This window comes from Pipistrellus hanaki, assembly GCF_964339955.1.
Source record: "Pipistrellus hanaki genome assembly, chromosome: 1".
NCBI classification, from domain to species: domain Eukaryota; kingdom Metazoa; phylum Chordata; class Mammalia; order Chiroptera; family Vespertilionidae; genus Pipistrellus; species Pipistrellus hanaki.
Window position 1 is genome coordinate 190,303,990 of NC_140503.1, and position 23,089 is coordinate 190,327,078.

The window sequence follows — 23,089 nt, forward strand, 5'->3', positions numbered from 1 at the left end:
ATTACTCAGTTCATGGTGCAAAATCATCACTGGTCTGCGCTTCTTTCTAGTTTTACTAATTTTGTTCTCTTTTCATTTTACATTGTGACCCTCATTTTCTCCCCATCATAGAAATCCACTCTAAATACGTATTATCTGAAAACCATATAAAGGATAGATAGAGCTATTTCATTATTGTTATAATTTGCATTATATTTAATACTAGCAAAGTTAGACACCTTTATATATTTGTTAGTTCTTTGGAATTCCCCTTCTGTGAATTGCCAATTTGTAACTTGTGCCTACTTTTCTATTGTATTTTCTGATCTTTAAGCTTTATTTTTCAAAATTCTTTATATAACTGATGTAACTTTTTAAACTCAATTTTAGACACAACACTTAAGATAATACAGAAAACTGCATACACAGTTTTCCATGTCATAAATTATTGTATTATTGTGGTGTATTTGTTACAATTAATAAATAAATATTGATGCATTATTACTATTAACTAAAATCATAGTCTACATGAAGGTTCACTCTGGGTTGCATAGTTCTATGGCTTTAGACAAATGTATACATCATTTGATATCATTAGAGTATCAAATAGAAGTTTTACTGCTCCTCACACCAAATCCTCTGTATTTCACCTTTTTCTTCCCTCCATCCCTGGCAATCATTGATCCTTTCACTAGTTCTATAATTTTACCTTTTTAAAGAATATCATCTTGCTGGAATAATAAGTTACATAACTTTTTTCATTTAGCAATATGCATTTAATGTTACTCGAGGCTATTTCATGGCTTGACAGCTCATTTTCTAATAATATTGAATAATATTCCAATGCATGAATAAACAAATAGGTTGTTTACTCATCCACCTATGAATGAACATCTTAGTTGTCTCTGGAACTTGTGAATAAAGCTGCTGTAAACATTTGTGTGCAAGTGTTTTTGTGTGTATATATGTTTTCAACTTGATTATGAAACATCTAGGAGTGTGATTGCTGGATTTTATGGTTGAGACTATGTTTAACTTCATAAGCAATTCCATACCATCTTCTAAAGTGGCTGTACTATTTTGCATTCCCACCAACAAAGGAGATTTCCTATAGCTCTACATCCTCACCAACATTTGGGATTGTCAATGTTTTGAATTTTTACTATTCTAATAGGCAGATAATATAATTTTTTCTAGTAGTTTTATTTTTTTATTTTTTAAATTTTATTGTTTAAGGTATTACAAATAGTAGTACATATGTTCCCCACCCCCCCGGCACTGATCTCTCCCTGGCCTCCCCAGCCCTTGCCATTGTCCCCCCCTACCCCACCTCCAGTGTCTTAAGTCTATTAGTTATGCTTATATGCATGGATACAAGCCCTTCAGTTGATCTCTTACCCCCCCAACCATCCCCTACCTTCCCGCTGATAATATCATCTTATTGTTTTATTTTGAAATTCCCTGATAGCATATTTTCTTATGCTTATTTGCCATCTTTTACTTATTTTTTAAATATTCTGACTAAAACATTTAATTCACAAAAAATATTATAATAGCAGAGAAAATAATAACAACAATAATGAGAAATTAGAAGAAGATGGAGTCAGGTAGGAAAAAATGCAAAAGCCTTGGTCCATCGGAGACCAACACTCCAGCTGAGCTGGCCTTAGCCCCAGGTCCTTCTGAGTGTTCCTTGGCTGGATTCTCATCCTCCTCCATGAGTGGAATATTGTGCTTTTCCCGGAATTCATTTAGTTTTTTTCCCTTTGCCCGAAGCTGCTGTGTCAGTGTCTCAGTGATCTTCTGTATCTGCCCCTTGTTCTTTGACAGTGCACTCCATCAGCACCCTCCAACCATGTGGAAGTGCTAGTGGGTCTCATCTACCTCCTTCCATGTATGGATCACTACACAGTGCTGGTTCAATGCCATCTCCAGCTTGGATGCTAGGCCCCGCTGTTCCCGAGGAGGCCATGGAAGTCAGCAATCACTTGCCTTTGCCTGCAGTGTGACCACTGCTCTTGCCATGCTTATGTTTTCTTTTGTGAGGTATATGACCAGAATTTTGATCATCTTCTCATTGGGTTGTTTGTTTTCTCATCACTCTTATGTCTTCTTTGTTCTTTTGGATACAAGTCCTTTATAAGACATGTGTTTTGCAAATATTTTCTCTGAGCCTGTGGCTTGTCTGTTCACCCACAGAGCAGACATTTTGAATTTTATAACATCCAATTTGTCATTTTTTCTTTCATGGATGATACTTTTAGATAATGTTGTACTTAAAAAGTCATCATTAAGATCATGATCATCTAGGTTTTATGCTGTTATCTTCTAGAAAGTTTATAGTTTTGCATTTTACATTTATGACTGTGATTCATTTTGAGTTAATTTGTGTGAAACATGTAGTCTGTGTGTGGGTTTTCCTTTCTTTTTTTATTTTGCATATGCATAGGCAACTGTTCCAGCACCCATTTGTTGAAAAGACAGTTCTATCCCTATTGAAATTCTTTTGCTGATTGGTCAAGGATCGTATGGCTATATTTATGTAGCTTTATTTCTGGACTATCTATCACATTCCACTTATCCATGTGTCTATTCTTCCACCAACACCACTTATTGCAATTTCAAATAAATATTGAAGTTGGTTGGCATCAGTCCTCCAACTTTGGTCTTCTTCAGTATTGTGTTGGCTAGTCTTGGTCTTTTAATTTTCCATATAATCTTTAAAATCAGTTGGTTGCTATCCACAATAATTTGCTGAAATTTGCTTAGAATGGATTAATAAAATAATAAAAGTAAAATTATACTGTGAGTGTGTGTGTAATAATTGTGTGTATATAATTTTGACTTAGTAATAACATAAATATAAGTAAACCATTTATTGCAAACAGAAACATTTTCTCTATTTATTGCCAGTGATATGTATCTTGCAACTAAGATTCTAGGTGATGATATAACAATTGATTGAAATGTACTACTTAATAAAATTTAATGAAAATTCATTAGCTACATTTTTTCTCCATAGGTGAAATTCCTTAGGAATTCAGTCTTTTATTCTATTCAATAATTGAGAATTATGTTTACTTAAGGAAAGAGTGTTATGAGATCATTTCCCTGTAATACTGTTTTAAGGTCAGGTTCAGTTGATCATTTTACCAGTGTTGATTTAATGGGCAAGTCATAGAAACAGAAGTATCAAAATCCTACCCATTTTCCCACACCTGGTCTGTTGATTATGAAGTAATCATAATCATTACAGGAAGCTGCAACATAGGACATGTGGAAAAGGCTAACCCAAGAAGCCACCAAAATCATCCTCTCAATCATAGAGTCATCAACTTTAGAAAGTTTGAGGGGAATATTAATGTTGTCCCCGAGAATAAGCAGTAGCTGCCCTCTCAAATGCAGTTATTTTCTGGAAAATTTTGGGAGCTTATGTGACCAAAATATCCTTCTTTGGGGAAGTTTACTTTAATAAAGATGGGTAGCAGATATATAGAAAGCATCTTAAATCTGTTTGCTCACTGGGTCTCTAGAAGATCAAAACTGATAATCCATTAGGGAGTAAAAGCTCATCCAGGAAATGCCTGAATACTTTCTTGACTAATTGATTTTGTCATATACATGAGTACATTATGTCTGATTTACATTTACCACTGATAGATATTGTTAATGGTCATTGGAAATAACATTATATATTTACTAATGCACAGTGTCTGGAAGAATGGGCAGGTACAGTTTATTATCCCAAATAAAAGTAACTGTATCAGCCCAGCTAGTCTAGCTCAGTGGTTGAGTGCTGACCTATAATATGAACTAGGAGGTCATAGTTCGACTCCCGATCAGGTCACAGGCCTGTGTTGTGGACTTGATCCCCAGTAGGGGGCATGCAGGAGGCAGCTGATCAATCACTCACACTCATCATTGAGGTTTCTATCTTCCTCTTCTATCTTTTATTTATTTTAAATAATTGTATCATGAGTTAATTATAAACATACAATAATTTATAATGTTTGGTGCAAAATATCTTTTTGCTCTTTTGTTGGTAATATTATAGTTCATGCAGAGTCACCTTGGGGAGATGCCAAGTATTCTGGACTTTCTTTATTCTCCAGTCTCCTACGATGGCTCTTTTAGTCCCCCTTTGTATTCCCCTGTTCTCTGGAGTCTCAGCTCCATTCTGAAGGTTGTTCTTCCTGCTGGCTGTGTCTGGGGTGGCAATAGTGGATCTCTTTGGACAACAATCAGTATAATCTCCTATAATAGTGGCTTGTTTAGAATGGAGCATCTATAAGACAAGTTTTTATTTGTCACTGTTTAATGCTTTTCATAGGATACCATCATTAAAAGATTCCACTTTCAGCAGGGGCAAGGAGAAAGAAAAAAAAGATGAGAAATACAAAAATCTTTCTCCTGTTGCAACTTAAAGAAATTTCTTAGAAAGAAGTTTGTCATTATAATTTATAATTTTTGTTTGTTTGTTGATATTAGCATATAAAGCATCTGTCAAGGCATGGGTTTAGTGCAACAATGGAAATACCCTATTACCATTCTGTTTGAACCCAATAATGTATGAAATCTAAAATGTTCCCAGGAGCAACATATCAGAGAGGAAAAACAAAAGTGAATCATTGAAGCAGATGAGAATGGAAGAGATCAAGCATTAAAAAAACAAAACAAACTTTTAAATAGACAGTATATTTACATTTCAAAAGTAAGATTTTTTTGATGCTTTAATTTTAAACACACTTTTTGCACAGCACTTCACTATATAGAATATGCTAGCTTCTCCCAATTTTTTCTTTAGTAATGTTAACATACATACTTTCAAAAACATGAATATTCCAACTCAAGATTTTTTTTTTCTGGCAATAATTCATGAGCCAATGCATGTGGGTTGCCAGTGAGAAGTCATCCTTAACTAAAGAAAGATAAAGTGTGTCTTCAGATTTATTAATAAGCATTGTATTAACTGCTTTCTGACTGTGACAGAGCAAATATACTACTAGAGAAACATAGAAAAATGAAATGATGGGAGGAGAGTGGGCCATAAATGGGACTTCACAATTAATCAAAAAATAATTTTAGCATCTTTTAAAGAATAATAAACCTTGCTCATAATTAGTGACTAGTATAATGAATGAGGCATATTATTATAATTAAAAATTAGGGATAAAATGAATAAAGCAATGAAGACCCTTCTTAGCTAATTGGTTAATCCATTTTACTGCTGAAGAGGTGATTTGCTAATGAGTAGCTGAGATTTGAGAGGTAATTGCATAAATCCCAATCTTATTGGTATGTATGGCTGATAATCTCATTAAGAAATGGTCCCACTAGGTCAAAGAGGTGAACATATGAGATTGCATCAGTAGCTCCATTAGTTCACAGTGTTATTCAAACACTGTGCATTTCAAAACAGTGTGAAGAGAGGGTTCACTGCTTGATTAATACTAATGGGAAGGGGAGGGGAGTTAGGAGGACTTGTATGAGGACATCTAGGACTCTAGGAAAAGCTCCAGCACTATAAAGGCAATCTTAACAAGAAGGGATTTAGTAACAAACAGTTTGTTGTTTAAGTGGTTAAAAATGCCAAGTCATTTAGTAATTTCTAACAAATCTTAGAAAAGTCCCTTTTTGTGCAGTTAGACTAACAGGCACCTAAATTTGATTTTACTACTTAGGGTAACAGGTAGTGAAAAAAAAAATCGCATTGTAGAGACCACAATATATGTAATAAATCTTAGAGTTGGCTATGAGCTGGTCGATATTATTTATATAAATTCTTAACACCTAAGGAAACACTTGGCCCTGATTCTGGTATGGCAGAGACAAGCGAATAGTTCATCAAAACCCATTATTTTCTTCCTCCTGAGTACACAGCCCTCCCACTTTTCCCAGTCTCCTTTCTCCTTTGTAATTTAGCAGGGCCATCTAATGGATATCTCTGACCATCCAATGAAATGTAGGTGGAATTGTTACATGCCATGTCCAGATGTGGCCCAATCAAACTTCTCATGACTTTTTCTCCCATTTTCACTCTTCCTACACCTGGCTATATGTAAAGATTACAGAAAAAGATACCAGAACTTATATTAGACTTGGTCTGTGAATTGTTGCATGGAACAGACCAAGGCATTGTCATGCACTGACATTTTTGTGAGCAAGAAAAATATTAGACCGTTGGGGTTTTTTCATATAGATCATGTATTTGCTAAAAATATAACTTTAGAATCTCTACTATCTCCTTTAGTTATCTTTTATTTATGTGCTTACTAAGGAAGTATTTTTGAGTGTTCTCTATGTATCACACACATTGCTAGCAACTACAAGTACTATATAACCTAGAAGGTGACAGACTAGGATGAAATTCTATCATTAGAGCTTAGACATCTCTGCAATGTCAATGGGGCTCAACATTTTGTTCTGAAGCAGTTTTGTTGAGCCAAATGCTTTGTATTCTTGTATCCAAAGAGAACTGAGCACTTCTTTCCCACCTGTACTGTATGCTAAAGTTTGATGTTTTGACTCTGTAGTCAGAGAATATTGGTTTGCAATAGTTATTTGTTTTCAGCTTACGTATAAGGTAACTAAAGATTCTACCTGTTTTAAAATTCACATTATAGAGAGTTTTCTTTTGTCCTGTAGGCTGTTTTTCCTGACAACACAAATAAACCTTTTTTTTTATTGTCAACTCTGAATCACATAAATAGCTGTAGGTTCTATACTTATCTATTTTCATTTAGCTTCATTTTCCCCCCACTTGTAATAACCTCTTTGTGCAAAGACCACCTCACAACAATGGAGGCCTGAAATACAATATATCTAATGATATATCTCTAATGAGATATATTATAATAATATATCTAATATATCTAATAAGAAGTATTACTGGTAATTTCAGTCATAAAAGCCTCTCTTTTCATGAAAGTAGAACCTATGACAGACAATAGGTATGAAATAGAGAGTATATTTTGCAATCAGAAGTTTAGCTAATTCACTTCCTGGATATAAATTTTGCATTCAATTGATGGAAAATTTAGAATCTTTTAATATGAGGTTGATGATGAATTTGCATAAATGTGCATGGCATTTTACTTCAGAAACAGGTAGTAATTTAGTAAATGAAAAACTTATGATTAGAAAGGTGCACAAACAATTTAAAGACTAATTCTTCTTGTCATCAAGTAAAAGACCTGCTGTCCTGACCATGGTAAATGAAGTCTCCAAGAGGATGAATCAGGTCCAATTAGATGACTTAATTATTAATAAAGTTTGATTCTTTAGGGCATTGTTCTTTAAATTTGGGAGAGAGGTGGGGGCCATTTGAAAATCTGAAGTAAAATGCCATACACATTTATGCATATTCATCATCAACCTAATATCAAAAGTCTGGTTCTAAATTTGCCATCAACTGAACCAAGTATAAAATTCACCAAAGAATTTTTATCTAATAAGTCCTCTACCATACATCTAATACTTTCTTGACTGTGCAAGCTGTCAGACTCAGCTGTTGATTATTTATGAAGCAGAAACTTACTTTATACATTTTGTTATGACTAATATGTCGAAAGTAAGCAAACTTTATTAGTAATTAAGGGAAAAGAAAAACTATGCCTTGTGAAAAAAACAAAAAACAACTGTTGCAAAACAAAAATATAGTAAAATGATCCAAAAGTTGAAAAAATATCTTTAGTAGAAATATTGAAAAATGTATAAGGTTCAAAGTTTGGTAATCCAATCTATATAAAAACTAATAAAGATTGTCATTTAAGGGTCATACAATCTCAAAATTGTATTGTCCTTGGCTGCTTTCACACTTCATATTGAAAAGTCCCAGTATGAATGAAATGAACCTCCAAACCTATAATAGTTTCTATTGAGCCTTTTACAGAAAATGCTTGCTGACCCCCTGTTTTAAAATTGAGTGGGTTTTCAATATATGGAAGTACTATAAGTAAAACAAAAGCTTAGAGTTAAATTACTTTAAACAAATACTTTTTTTTAAGTTCTGTATAGTAATAATACACATCTACCTAAAAATTTTATTCCTGAAAAATTTAAAGTAATATATGATGACCTACATTTTTCTAAGTATGTATATTAATACCTGCATTGATGTTTTGGGGCATGTTAATTTCTTCCAGGGAGACATTATCAAGAATGAGAATGGCCTCAAAATCCAGTTTTATGCACATAGAGTGAAGACTTTGATCAATGAATGTTGAGTTCTATTCTACTTACTAGGCCCTATTCCACTCAGCTATTTGAATTTGGAGTGCCTGCCTTTGACACAAATCTAAGTTTAAAGACATGATTTTTTAGATAGTCCAATATTCGATGACTTGATTAATGTAAGCCCTGTAAGTAAATAAACACATGGATATTTATTTTAGTGGAAAAGGGGAAAGATTCTAATCAAGCAGCGGTATTTGCAAAGGATTAGAGGGAGAAATGAAGTGATCTCAGACAAGAGAGCAAACAGCCAGCTTGATGGGATCATCACCCTGTTCCAGGGCTTCTTATCAGGAAAGATACATTATTTTTCTCTTTCTATTTTGGAAGGGGGATGACTTCTGCTTCCTGCCCAGCAGAGAACATACTGGGGGTACATTTCTGTCTGACCCTTCTCTGGTGGTTCTCCCCAGAAGAAGTGAAGTGATTGATCTAATAATTGAAAGTAGGGAAAGGGGCTCTGTCCAGTTGAACGGCCCCTTCTTGCTTCTCATTGGTTCTTATCTATAAACTAAGTGTATCCTCTCTACTCCTGTCTCCCATGCATTTAGCCAGGGCAGCTTCCTATGAGGCAAAAGAAGAGAGGGGCATGAAGGTCAGAAGTCAAAGTCAACTTTGGCCTTGTCTCTAAATTCTAGCCCACAATAAGTTTTGTGAGCATAAAGCCTATATTTTGATGCCTATCTAAATCTGCTATTATTCAAATGCTTTTCAACTCTAAGAGGAGGGTGATTACTAATTAGCTTCTCAAAACTTCAACATGATGATGACCAGTCTTGTGCATATCCATCAGGATTTATTTGTCTTGGTCTGCTTATTTATAAAGCTAAGGCAAGGAAAGGATTGGCTCTGATTATCACAGACTGGAAGACTCTGTAAAGGCTTGTCTGGCCTTTACAGTACAAATGAGCTTCTGAGCTTGGATTGATGATCTACAATCAATCTGACATCACCAAACAAGAATTAATGTTCTCTGTTAGGCATAAAGATTAAACTACCACCGTCAATAACAATATGAAACATTAGCTCAGAATTAGAATGGGAAAAACCTGATGTGAGGAAAGTGTCTATGAAAATGAAGATACAATCTCAGTATAAGACAAAAATATTACGTAAATGTTACCAGGGCTGACTAAAACTCAGGTAGCCTTACTAATGGTAGAACATCTGGATTATTGGAGGCAATTATCGTACATATTTCATACTGGTTTGACTGCATTAGATTATTTGCAATGTTTTTTTCTATAAGAACTCCACATAACTTGAGTGTTCTCAATAGGGTTGATGAAGATGAAGGATTAGGTGATATACTGATGGAGAATAACTGAACTAATTATGCTGAACAACATAAGACAAAGAGGGAAGAGCTAACTCTTATATTCGAAGTACTACTGTGTGAAAAGACAAAAACACTTCTCTTGTTTTCTAGACTCAAAGATGGAAAACGCATCTTTGAAATCAAATCATCTTATAAAAATTAAAATAGTCCAGCAAATACATCAGCTGATTTTCTGAAGAAAGATCCTGACCCATGGGTGGGTGCAACAGACAGAGCAGACCTTTTAAAGGAGATACTATTGAAATGTTCCTTCTTAGAGGATCGCTGAGCAGGGTGATGGCTCGAGACATAACATTTCCACTTTAAATGAAGGCTCCTGTGTACTAATCCTCACTGAATCACTGAATAGTGATTACCTCATCAGCCAGCTTCTCTAGGCTTCAGTTCTTGCGGTTTTAGGATGAAAAGAAGTATTATCTACCCCTGTCTCACAAGATTATTAAATGAGCAAATTGATATTAAGGGCTTTGAAAATGACCTATGTAGAGATAGCCTACTCTTCTAATTAGAGCAGAAACTAAAGTAGCAAATTATAAAATGATAAATGCAAATTGAGGGGGAACAGCATTTCTTAAATTTTAATGTGGGAACAGATACCTGTGGAACCTTTTTAAATGCACATTCTGAGTCAGCAGGTCAAGAGCAAGGCCTGAGACCCTACATTTCTAACAAGTGTCAAGGGGATGATGATGCTGGTTTGTGGACTAGTCTTTGTTTGGCAAAAAGATGGAAGACTAGGTCATGTCCCTGCATACCTAGGCCCACTAGATCTTTTAGGGAGTCTATCCTGGCAAAGTTATCAAGGAAGCAATAAACAAAATTTATGATTCTACAACAGGCTGACAATGAGGAAGTTGAAAACACACCCACCAACGGTATATATGCATTTTCAGAATGATGCTATTATGACAACTGCATCTTAGTTAGCTGTTTGCTATGATAACATATGTGTGAAGCAATAGTTCATGACATTTAAGTGTTAAAGCTGTTTGCCCAATGAATCTGATGATTCAAAAGAAAGGCTAGTTTTAAAATGCAAGTAAAACATATAGGTGTCATTACGGTTATTTTCATGTAAGCAGTACAAACAGACTGAGTAATTTAACCAAAAAGAGAATTTTTTACCTTTATATATGGGGGAGGGCAATTCCAGTGAGGCTGAAGGCAGACTGGCAGATGTGGGAGGTTTGAAAAGCATGAAATATTTACTATTCATTATTATAATAAATACAATTGGACCATTTCTTCTGTCCTCTGCCATTACAGTCAAGAGCCAAAGTCATAGGAAGGAGCATTAGATTGGCCCAGTTTAGTTCATGGGCATACTTCCTGGCATAACAGAGTGGGGAAGGGAAGCATCTGGAGGAAGGAGCCTCTGGTGTCCCACCAAGAGGAGAAAGAGAAAAATCTGTGAAATGGGGCTGCTCTAAAGCAAGGCACCATTGATGCCGACAAGCCAAAGACTGATCTGAGTATAACTCTCTGAAACATCTATCTATCTACACTGAGTGGCCAGCTTATTATGATCTCCACATTATATATTAGAGGCCCGGTGAATGAATTCATGTATGGGTGGGGTCTGGCCAGCCTTGCTAGGGGGAGGGGACATGGACAGTTGGCTGGCCTGCCTGCTGGTCGAGGGAACAATTTGCATATTAGCCTTTTATTATTCAGGATATACACTGAGTGGCCAGATTATCATGCGTTCAAGAGATTATAATAATTTGGCCACTCAGTGTATATGTCAATGCAAACATATTGTATAATGTATTAGTGCCCCAGTGCACAGATTCATAAACATTGAAAGGAAATTAATTAGAAGGTGGCTGGTGGGGCAGGATAGGGTGAGATAGCCAGACATGTTCTGGAGTCAACCTCCAGTGGTTCCTCCCCGGCCCACACCTGGGGAGGTGCCTCAGCTCAAAGGTCATGCGTTGAGTGAGCAGGGTCCCTCCCACAGGTGGGGCCCTCAGTCTGGCCTGTAGGGATCAGGCTGAAACTGGCTCTCTGATATCCTCTGAGAGGTCCCAGAGAGTGAGAGGGCAGGCTGCTGTGTTGAGCATCTGCCCCCTGGTGGTCAGTGTACATCATACCTACTGGATGGTAGGAAGGTAGCATATGCCATATATATATATATATATATATATATATATATATATATATATATATATATATATATCTTTATTATATATAATGTCATGCAAATAAATATTTTCTTAAAATCCAGAACTATACATAAATCATTTTATATTGTACCTGCTATGATATTAGCTCCTCTTTCATGAAATGTTTGTTTTTCCTATTTACCTATTAAAGCCTCAGTGATTTTCCTACCCTGTTTCCCCGAAAATAAATCAGTTTCTTATATTAATTTTTGCTCCCAAAGATGCGCTAGGTCTTATTTTCAGGGGATGTCTTATTTTTCCATGAAGAAGAATACGGTACACATTTATTGTTAAATGAAAATAAAGGAAATTTATTACCTGTATACAGTACAGTAGTACGGTAGTTGTCAACACAAACCAGACAAACTGTGAATCCTACAGTATCAAGAATTTACTCATTTATTCAATGACAATCATGTCATCATCTTCTGGAACATCATCATAACAATCCAATTCCTGAATTTCCTGGTGAATTTCTTGTGACTCGATTTCTTTCAGAATCAGTGGACCAAATCTCTCATGTTTAGCAATAGCATTCTGAGACAGAGCCTAGGGGGCCTTATTTTCGGGGGATGCCTTATATTTCACTCAGAAGGAAACCTGTAAATAGGTCTTATTTTCAGAGGATGTCTTATTTTCGGGGAAACACGGTATCAACTTCCATTTTCTCTTTATATGATAAATTATTAATGCTTTGAGTATAAAAGAAGAATTTTTTTCAAAGGTGGTGCCTGTTTTTCGTCACTTTTTTGCTTTTGGAGAGGAAGAAGGGACTGGAGAGAATGTTGTAAATCATTATCTTTAAAGGTACCAATGCAACATGTAACAGAGGGTTCATATTGTAACATGTCTCATTCATAAAACCAGCAGTCTGACAGAGAAATATTATTAATAGATACTTAAGTCTCTACTAAGTGTCTCAAACACTTACCAAAGCTGAGATAAAGTGAGGCTTGGGTAGTTATAATATATTCAAAATGTTTAGCAAATACCTTAAAAGTTTTCTCTTTCCACATCAGACATTCTCAGTTTTTAACCAAAAATTCTCTCAGACTATAGAAAAAGCTATTGTATGTTTTGCTCTAAATGTTCACACAGTATTGAAAAAATAAATCTTTCCCTTTGCCTTCTCCACAGAGTCCCATTGCTGGCCTACTGGTCCTTCCACCTCCGATTTAACCACAGCAAACTGCACGTCAAAACAGAACCCACCTCACTGTGATGGACTCCATGGGAAATGTAGGCTGGACTCCAGCTTTGTTTCCTCAGGGTCATGTTTATGCAGAACAAAGCTGACCCTGACTCAAAACTAAAAAGCAGGAGTTCAGGATGGCGAAGCTCCATGTATCCAATTTCGTAACTAGTGCCTATTGTATACATAAGGTTACTCTAGAATCTGAGAAAGTCAATAGAGTAATTTGCTATTGTTCAGATTTAAGTTAGAATTAAACTTATAATGGCTTTGAATGTGCATAGTGGATTCTTCAGAATTTTGGCATGTCCACTGTGGGCAGATGAATTTGTCTATTTTTAAAAGAGAATAATGCTGAAAATGGATCTTTTTACAGATGAGACCCTATGAGCTATGTGCTTAAATCTCAGGTATTTCTGTATGCCTGGGGCACAGGGCACACACTGTTTCTTTCAGAGTTCCATTTCTTTTCTCTTAGCTGAGAAAGGAGGGTCATGGATATTCCCAAACAATCAATATCCTGTCAGCTTCACACTTCACTCAATTATTTAGAACAAAAGAGACACATTGTCTTTTTAATCCACCTGAGGAGGAGGAACTTCACAATGTAGGACAAAAACAAACTCTGTTTATGCTAATACACAGGTCGATATTATTTTTATATTGTAGATAGTTTAGAAGAAAATTGCTATTTTTGAGATAAATGGAAAGAAACATATGGACTTTACACATTGTGCTCTAGTTTCCCTCCAGCTTGGTGAAAGATGAGTTGAAGTAGAGTGGTCTGAAGTCGCAGCTAATTTCTCCTTTTTTTTTTCTTCAACATTACACTCTGAGGCAGAAGGAGCTAAAATTCAATTAGCTATTTACAACCTCTGTAGAGTTATTTGCAAGGAATGGGTGACCTAGAAAGTGAGTTGCAGAAACAGAAAAAGAAGAAAATAACAAAAAGGCTTGTAAACATAGGGGTTGTGATTTAACGAAAGCAATTGTCATAAAAAATGTAGTTGATTTCAGATATCTGGCAAAGTCTTTCTGAAAGAGGCTATTTATACTAATAAAAGGGTAATATGGTAATTAGACTGGGTCCAGGTAATCAGGGTGTCTTTCATATTAGTGTAATCAGTGAGGGTGTGTGTCTTCTCTATTGGCTGGGTTAATTTAAATCTTAAGAAAAGAGGGAAAAGTTTTAATTTTGTAACTTTCAGACAGAGGAGCAGTTAAGGCGATCAGGCTGGCAGGGGAAGGAGGTTAGGGACAATCAGGAAGGCAGGTAGAGAGGTTAGGGGTGATTAGGTAGGCAGGCAGGTGAGCAGTTAGGAGCCAGTGGAATTCCTTGGATTGCGAAAGGAATGCTGACTACCAGCAATCAGGCATCCCTTGAGGGGTCCCGGATTGGAGAGGGTTCAATTCAGGGCTGAGGGACACCCCCCCCCCCCACCCCATGCATGAATTTCATGCACTGGGCCTCTAGTTAAGAGAAATAAGAAATAAGAAGCTTAATGTATTTGTGGAAAATTTCTACTTAACTGAATTTTATCTGATCTACTAAGGATATTTTTTGGTCATCTGATGGGATTTAAGCTAAACTCACACTGTTTGGAATATGGGTTTCTCCAAAGCCGTGGGTTGTGTGGATGGAGCAGCCTCTGTGTAGTGGATCTCTGCTCTAGGTCTACCTCCTCAGAATGTCTCTGCTGCCTGCTCCACCGCCATTTGACCTGTGCAGCCAAACAGTCTGGTGGGAAAAGGAGACAGATTTCCATATCAGGAAAATATTTAGCTTCACAGGACTGAGAGCATAGTGGCTGAGAATCTAGGCTTTGGAGTTAGGTCCAAATGGAAGATCTAACACCTATTTGCTGTGTGGCAATAAGAAGTCACAGTGTCCTCAGATGTAATAAAATACTAATACTAGTAGGAGTTTTTTGGGGGGAGAGGGGAAGGAGGAGCACTAAATCCTTGTAAGATATGTAATATAGTTCCTGGGGTGGGAGGTGGTGGTGGGAAAGCATGCGATAAGTGGTAGCCATCAATACTATCTATGGATGTATATTGTTAATATCAAATCCTTCTAGGTTTCTCCTGCACGTCTATCTGTGCTTCGTTGGTGAAATGTAATGACATCTCTCCTTACCCCAACCCCTGCAGACAGAAGTCCATGTTTATAATCCCCATCTGATACGGTGCTGAACTATGTATTGTCTGTTGTTTATCCCAGAAACAATTCTATAGCTTTTTAAAAAGTTTCAATCCAAAGGGATTTTGCTGAACTCTGCAGGTTAAATTTCTCTTCTCTAGCTGTATTGCTGATACACTGAATTAGTGATTCACCATGCTCATTTTATGAAAGAGACATGGAGAGGAAAGATATTTTTCTGAAAAAAGATAACATTTTTTTTTTGGGGGGGGGAGGATAGAATAAGAAATAAAATGGGGATGAGGGGATTCCTTCAAAATATATGCAAAATGATTTTATATTGTGCACAGAGTCAGGTTATAATAAAGGGACATAGGTGGTAAAGTTTGGAAAATTTTCTTTCTTATACTATGAAGACTAGGGCTATTCCCTCTGTGGGCAAATGTCTGGTTGCAAAACCAAACATGACTGGGTGCAAAATCTGGTATCTGATCAGGTATTAATCTTATTAATTTTAATGACTAAGAGCCACTGGGGACTCTTGTCTTGGGTTTGTAATGAGAACTATTCATGGCTGCACAAGACATGTCATATTTCAGACTGGCATTTTCTTCTATGGTTGTTTCTTTCACGCAGCCCTAATGCTGGTGTGGGTTTTGAAAATTTAGAAAATTGTATTTAGAATTGCTCATGTTTTTCCTGTAATATTCCAGAACATTGTTATTACTGGAGTCCAAAAGAAATAGCAGTGAGCTGGCTTTTATTAAAACCTCTGCTATTTGCTGTAGAAACTTGGGCCTATTTATCAATCTCTTTCTTCCTTAGATGTGCCTTATGGACAACACCTTCTTTTCACTGGAAACTGTGACTCTTACAGCTCTTTCATTAGGAGAGTGAGGTTCAGCATTTGTCATCATCCACTTCCAGTTTAATTTTGTTGCCTTTCTTGTTGTTGTTCAACTGAACCTCTTACTTCCTGATTGTTTTCCCTACTAGAGCAGAGTTTTTCTATATTGTTTCTAAAAATATTAGTCCCACCAATACTCTGAAAAAAAGAAGAATGATGTGGTAAAATACTTGCAAAATGCTACTTCTGGGTTGTCCTGATAATGATTTATTTTGACAGAAACAATGTAATGTGTGTGTTTATAAATAGATTTTCATCCAACTTCTTAAGGTACTTAGTCAGCATGGACCTGCTCTGGTCAAAAACCCACTTAATGCTGGTTTGCCAATTACAACAAGATATACCTATAATAACATTTTACTCATAAATAAGATTCTTCCAATCTCAACTAGTCCTTTATAATAGAGCTCAATATTATAACTTTTAGTTCTGTGTCCTCCTACTTTGTGATGATCTTGATAGATCTGAGTTGATGGTGCTAAAACAATGACAGCTCACTAGGTTAGTTTGAAATAAATGTATGATTGGCAGAATTTTTATCTAAAACCTGCATTTCTTGTAAAGTTCCTCTTGATATTAAGGAACTAAGGAATAAATTAATATCTCCCACTTACCTCTAATTACCGAATTTTATCGAAAAGACTCTGATGATTTTTGAATGGCCTAAGTGGCTTAGGTTAGTTAACAATAACGGCAAAATATACTCCTCTTCTAGAGATTCATAATGCACATGAGAATTTATCAGCAGAAAAAGTTGTTTAAATTTTTGATTACACAACTTTTTTTTTGTTATTCACACTTATTTGAGCACAGATTTATTTTTTCTTTGATAAATGTCTATTTGCATTTTGAGTTATTTTAAATCTATCCTGTCTCCTTTTTTCTTTTTCCCATCAACATTCACTTGTACTAGGCTGGTGTAGCTCAGTGGTGGTGTGTCAACCCATGAACCAGAAGGACACGGTTTGATTCCTAGTCAAGGCACATGCCTGGGTTGCAGGCTCTGTCCCCAGTACAGGGTATCTGGGAGGCAGCCAAACAATGATTCTCTTTCATCATTGGTTTTTCTCTCCTTCTATCACCGCCCCCCCTTTTTTTTTAGATCATTCATTCTGAGGGAATCCAACTACCACATTGTGAATAAACTTAAGAAGTCCTGTGGAGAGGGTCATGTGGCAAGGAACATACTTCCTGCCTATAGCCATGTGGGTCAGCCAAGCTGGCAGTGGCTCTTCCAGCCCCAGTCAAGCCTTCATTAACTACAGCCCCTACTGACATCTTGTCTGTGACCTGATGAATTACCCTGAGCCAGAACAACCCGCATAGCCTTTCTCAAACCCCTGACTCACAAAAGGTAAAATAATATTGTTTGTTAGTTAAGCCAGTAAGCAATAGATTACTAACACAGATTTTAGTGGTTTTTAATAAAACATCATATAAAGTATATCCAGAGGCTTTAATGATTAAAAATGACTCCTTTATGTGCTTCACAGACAGATGTTGCATTTTTTACAGACTGAACGCAAGGCCTTCCAACAGCAAAAGGATTATTTCTTGCTTTATTGGGATATTCGCTCTACAGGAGTGGTCTGGAACTGAGCCTGCACTATCTCTGAGGTATGCCTGTATTTTTGCCTCCTAGAATGATTTGCTTTTTAGCCGCAGTGCACCCTATAAAAAGAGGTAATGGAAAGAGAATTTTCAGAGGGAGAGAGAATCAGTAAATCCTCAAAGCATACCATAAAACTGGCCTGCTAGTCCATCTTTAACTAAAGCTGTCCTGCGAATTCCCCTGAATCCCCTCTCTCGTGTCACCCTTCCCCCAACTCAACTACATACCTTTGCTTCCACCTTTCTTGGTTCCAATTCTTAATGGAAGTATTATAAAATACTACCACAAAAATGGTTTTGTATCTTTGAGAACCTCAAAAGGAAAAAGAAAGCATATATGGCAGGTAAATATATTTTTTATTGTCTAAAATGAAAGGAGTAGTATGAATCTGATGTGATAGAATCAAAGACAGACAGCTATGTGGGAGGACTGGAGGAGAAAGTGGTAATGATTAAGTTCCTCATAATTTCTATCAGCCCCTGCCAAGCCACTTCAATAAACACACCATCCTTACAAAACTGTATGTGTTTTTTACAACCTCAAGACAAGTCCTTTAGCTCCTATTCCCAAAGTGATTACATCCACCAAATCTTAGGTGTAGAAATTCCAGAGATGTTATTGCTAACCATGATCATATTTATTACTTAATGATATTCTTAAAATTAGCACAGGTGTTAGAATGCATATAGGTAAGTTAATAAGATCCTCAGCTTCTGATAGTCATTAATATTTTGAGCCACTTAGTTGCTGGGTCAATGATAATTTTAATTATCTTTGATCAATTAAGTTGACTAAAGCAGGAATCATCCCCCAAGTTTGGCAGTCAATGATAATTTAAAATAAGTAATGTACAATGATGGCACACATCCAAAGAGTTTTAATGATTTGAAACTCTTTAAAACTTTTGCTGCTAAATTATGAATTAATTGGTATCAAATACTGAGTTATACAGAATCAAATTAAAAGATTAATTAGACAGCCATGACATAATTATGGCACTAAGCCAATATCATTGAATATTTCTTTAATTATATAGAACTTAGAACACTGGGCTTAGTAAATGCTAAATTTTAGAATTATCTATGTTTTCTGTTGGTTATTTACCAGAAATTTCTCTCATGTACCTAAATGATTTTCACAAGACTTAAAAACTGTTACGTCGATGTTAATTACTACTTGCTGGATCTTCTCATTAATCAATTTTCAAGCAATTAATTCTATCAGAAATGGAAAGTATTGACCAAAGTAAAGGTCATTCCCAGAATAAGACTACGGCAATTAATTTCCTGGTTTCTATGTTAATAAGTTGTCACATGTTGTTTGGCAGACATTGATTAGAGTTTACACCATCCATGCAAATTAATGCAGGGCTATTGGCCATACTGTTGGAAAAAGTAAGGCTAGACTTTAAAAGGAAAAAGACAGAAGGCAAAGTCAGAGCCAGCTACACTGTTGGGGAGGCTATATTATCTATTGGGTCGGCAACTAAGTAATTGCGGATTTTTTAAAGAAAATCAAAGACAATTTTTTCATGGAACTAAATAACTTTATTCTGTAATGTATTGCCCATTTTGATCAATGACCTTTTGCCATCTTTCAGGCAGCATCATAATCCCACGTTCAAAAAACTTCTGGTTTTTATTAGCAAAAAACTGAATCAGGTACGATTTGACATCATCATCATTATTGAAATTTTTACCATTCAAGGAGTTTTGTAAAGATCGAAACAAAAAGTAATCAGATGGTGCAAGGTCAGGACTATATGGTGGATGTGGCAAAACATCCCAACCAAGCTCCATTAATTTTTGCCGAGTGACCAAAGATGTGTGTGGCCTTGCATTGTCATGATGGAATACAACACCTTTTCGATTTGTCAATTCGGGCCGCTTTTCTTCGACTGCATTGTTTAATTTCGTTAGTTGTTCAATGTAGACATCAGAATTGATCGTTCGGTTGGGTGGTAAGAGTTCAAAGTAGACAATTCCTTTGTAATCCCACCAAACTGATAACAAAACCTTCTTTTGATGAATATCAGCTTTTGATGTTGTTTGAGTTGGTTCACCTGGCCTGCTCCACGATCTTTTCCACTTGATATTGTTGTAAACAACCCATTTTTCATCGCCAGTTATCAGTCGTTTTAAAAATGGATCATTTTCATTACGTTTCTTTAGCAAATCGCAGCTGCTAATGCGTTGCGTTAACTGTGATTCTTTCAGTTCGTGAGGAACCCATGTATCGAGTTTTTGAACATAGCCAAGTTGTTTTAAGTGATTTTCAATGCATGTATGTGATACATGAAGCTTCTCTGCAATCTCACGTGTTGTACTGTGACGGTCTGAATTGATTATTGCTTTGATTAGGGCGTCATCAACTTCAACTGGACGAACAGAGCGTTTTTCATCTTTGAGTGAAAAATCACCAGAACGAAATTTGGCAAACCAATTTTGACACTGCCGTTCTTTTAAGGCTTCGTCACCATAAACAGCACATAACTTTTTATGAGCTTGCGATGCGTTTTCCCTTTGCGGAAATAAAAAAGCAAAATATGACGAAAATGTTCCTTTTGATTTTCCATTTTTCAACGAACGCCAAACGAAAACTATAAAACAGATCAAAAAACTTTTTTTACTGATTAACAGCTGAATAGCCAACTATCAAATAACAAAATGTGTTTTACATTTGTACTATGTCTGCAAACCTAAAAATTCAACTGAAGCATATATGTGTGAAACCCGCAATTACTTAGCTGCCGACCCAATAGTTCCCAAAGATATATCATTATTAGAGACTGTCAAAACACATTACAGGTCTCCACAAATTCAGTTTTCTTGGCTGCCTTGAAATCAAATAGTTACATTTCTCATTTAATTGCAAAGTACATAATATTAAGCATGGAAAAATATTTATGCCTTAGAAAATTGTTTGTACTCTGCTATGGGAAAGTTATTGCTATTAGAATACAGTATAATATTAAGGCACTTGAATTATATTTTATAAAATATAAAATGTGAATTTATTTGCAAAATATGAATTATTTTTTAAAATTATATCCATTACTTTAGGCATTTGTATAATTTATTTATTTTATCAACTATTTTTATTTTTGCCACATCATGGTTTGCAATGTTTCTTCAGTTCTTAAAAGTGGTTTGTAATTCCTGGATTTAATTAATATATTTTCATGTATGAAAACTTCAACAACTCTATCAACTACTCAATTCCACATATAAGTTGTCTGTTTGGTCATTTTTAGGCTGTCTATTCTATTTCTTTGGTGTATCTAACTATCTTCTGTAGCAAAATACATAGAATAGTATAACAAACACTAATGTGTATCCCATCTGGTCTTAATAGATGTAAAAAAATTTCATGTTTGTACTTCCCAATCTCTTCATATAAAAATAATACAAATAAAAACTTATAGATCCAGTAAAACTTACCTCCATTATTTCTGCAGTTTTTTTACTCTATTTTCTTAGAGATTTTGGTACTACCTTAAAGTTGGTACATATTATTTCTATGAATTTTTTAAACATCTTTCCTAGTTGATATGTACAATGCTTAGGTTTTTCACATACTGACTTTCAGTGGTGTTTCTAGCCTATGGGATCAGGCTGAAACTGGCTCTCCGACATCCCCTGGGGGGGTCCCGGATTGCGAGAGGGCACAGGCCAGGCCATGATTGGGACTGGGGAGGAAGGTGAGAGGTTGGCCAGCCTGGGAGGGACCACGGGAGGGCTCCAGGGAATGTCTGGCCTTTCTCACTCAGTTCCAATCTGCTGGACCCCAGCAGCAACCTCACCTTCCAGTTGGAGTGTCTGCTCCCTGGCCATAAGTGTAAGTCATAGAAACTGGTCCATTGGTCAACTGTCTGCCTCCTGGTGGTCAGTGAACATCATAGCCAGTGGTTGAGCAACCTTAGCATATCATTAGCATATTATGCTTTGATTGGTTGAATGGATGACCACATGACCAGACACTTAGCATATTAGGCTTTTATTATATAGAATATATAATATAATTTTTCCATCATATCTATTTAAAAGTCTGTTAGAGGTCACATTTAGTTGTGTGTGTACAGGGTTATATATGTGTGTGTATATATATATATATATATATATATATATATATATATGCATTTATTTTTCATTTTCAAGTCAGTGGCTTATATTTTAATATTGGTTACTATTTATTTTGTTGTTGATACTATAATATAGTCTGATCTATCAACCCTTTGTTTTAGTTTATACTTTTAAAATAACTTATTCCCTGACTCCAAAGTCATATATTCTTCTATGTGTACTGCAGGAGTGTTTAAATTTTTGCTTTTCCTGTTTAGGCCTTTCACTTTTCTGTAATTTATTTTTTATTATGGTGTGAGGCTTGCATCCAAGAATTTTATCACTTTCTGTATAGATGGCCAATTCCTTCAGCAGCCTTTTATTGAACTGTTCATTCATATATATTGGCAAATTATTCACTCTGTCAACTACTCAATTCCCATATGAGTTGGCCATTTTTAGGCTGTCTATTCTGTTTCTTTGGTGTATCTAACTATCTTCCATAGCAACATCATGATGATTTAAATTTATAATGTGTCTTGTTATGTGAGAAAGCCTATACCTATCTTTCTTCTTTAAAATTGAGTTGGTTGTTACTAGCACTTTATGTAATGCTTTAGGACCACTTTTTCAAATGCTGCTAATAATTGAAACTTTGGTTCATTGTATTAGGTTTGGAGCTTGTTGTTGAGGAGGAAAAACCATCCTTATATTGTCTTTCCATTCATGAATGCAGTATATATCTTTACATTTATCAAGGCATTCTTGTATGTACGTACAATGTTTTCATTTTTTCCCATCAAATCTTTTGCTAAACTTATTCTTCAGAATTTTATAACTTTGTTGCTGTCACTATTGATACATTTTAAAACATCATATATCTATCTATCTATCTATATCTATATCTATATCTATATCTATATCTATATCTATATCTATATCTATATCTATATCTATATCTATATCTATATATCTATATCTATATCTATATCTATATCTATATCTATCTATATATAGCTAATATGCTAAGTGTCCGACTGTCCAGGTAATGACATCATGTAGCAATGCTTGGTTTCCTCTTCCTAGTGACTTGCCTCCTTGCAGTTTCTTCAGCCCAGGAACACAACTTGCTTTATAGCCAGGTGGTACATTTCACACTGTAACCAAATGTCTGTGAAGTGTTTTCCCATGCCTCATCTCATTTGATCATTACAGGAGTCCTGGAGTAGATAGATAGGAGACTCAGTGGAATCCTATTTTCTTTTCATCAGCTGGAAAACAAAGATTTCGAAAGCTTAGAAACTTGACCTGACTGAAAAGAAGAAATGGTGAACCTTGACAATGACTTCAGGTTTTCTCATTGTGCACAAAATAGTCAAATACTGTTACAGTTAAATATTTTACCCTTTGTTCTCCCTGTGTGATCTACAAACATCTGCTTCGTATTGATATTTATTGCTGT

At 35.7% G+C, this 23,089-nt stretch overlaps 1 protein-coding gene across 1 annotated transcript; it reads right to left on the reverse strand.

Moving 5' to 3' along the window:
• Positions 1 to 1,566: 1,566 nt before the first annotated feature.
• On the reverse strand, positions 1,567 to 1,908 carry LOC311621366 (prefoldin subunit 2-like; the record flags this gene model as incomplete). Its single annotated transcript, XM_084881358.1, is given in 3 exon segments — positions 1,567 to 1,818; positions 1,822 to 1,845; positions 1,849 to 1,908. Coding segments are annotated over 3 exon segments (336 nt in total).
• Positions 1,909 to 23,089: the final 21,181 nt, after the last annotated feature.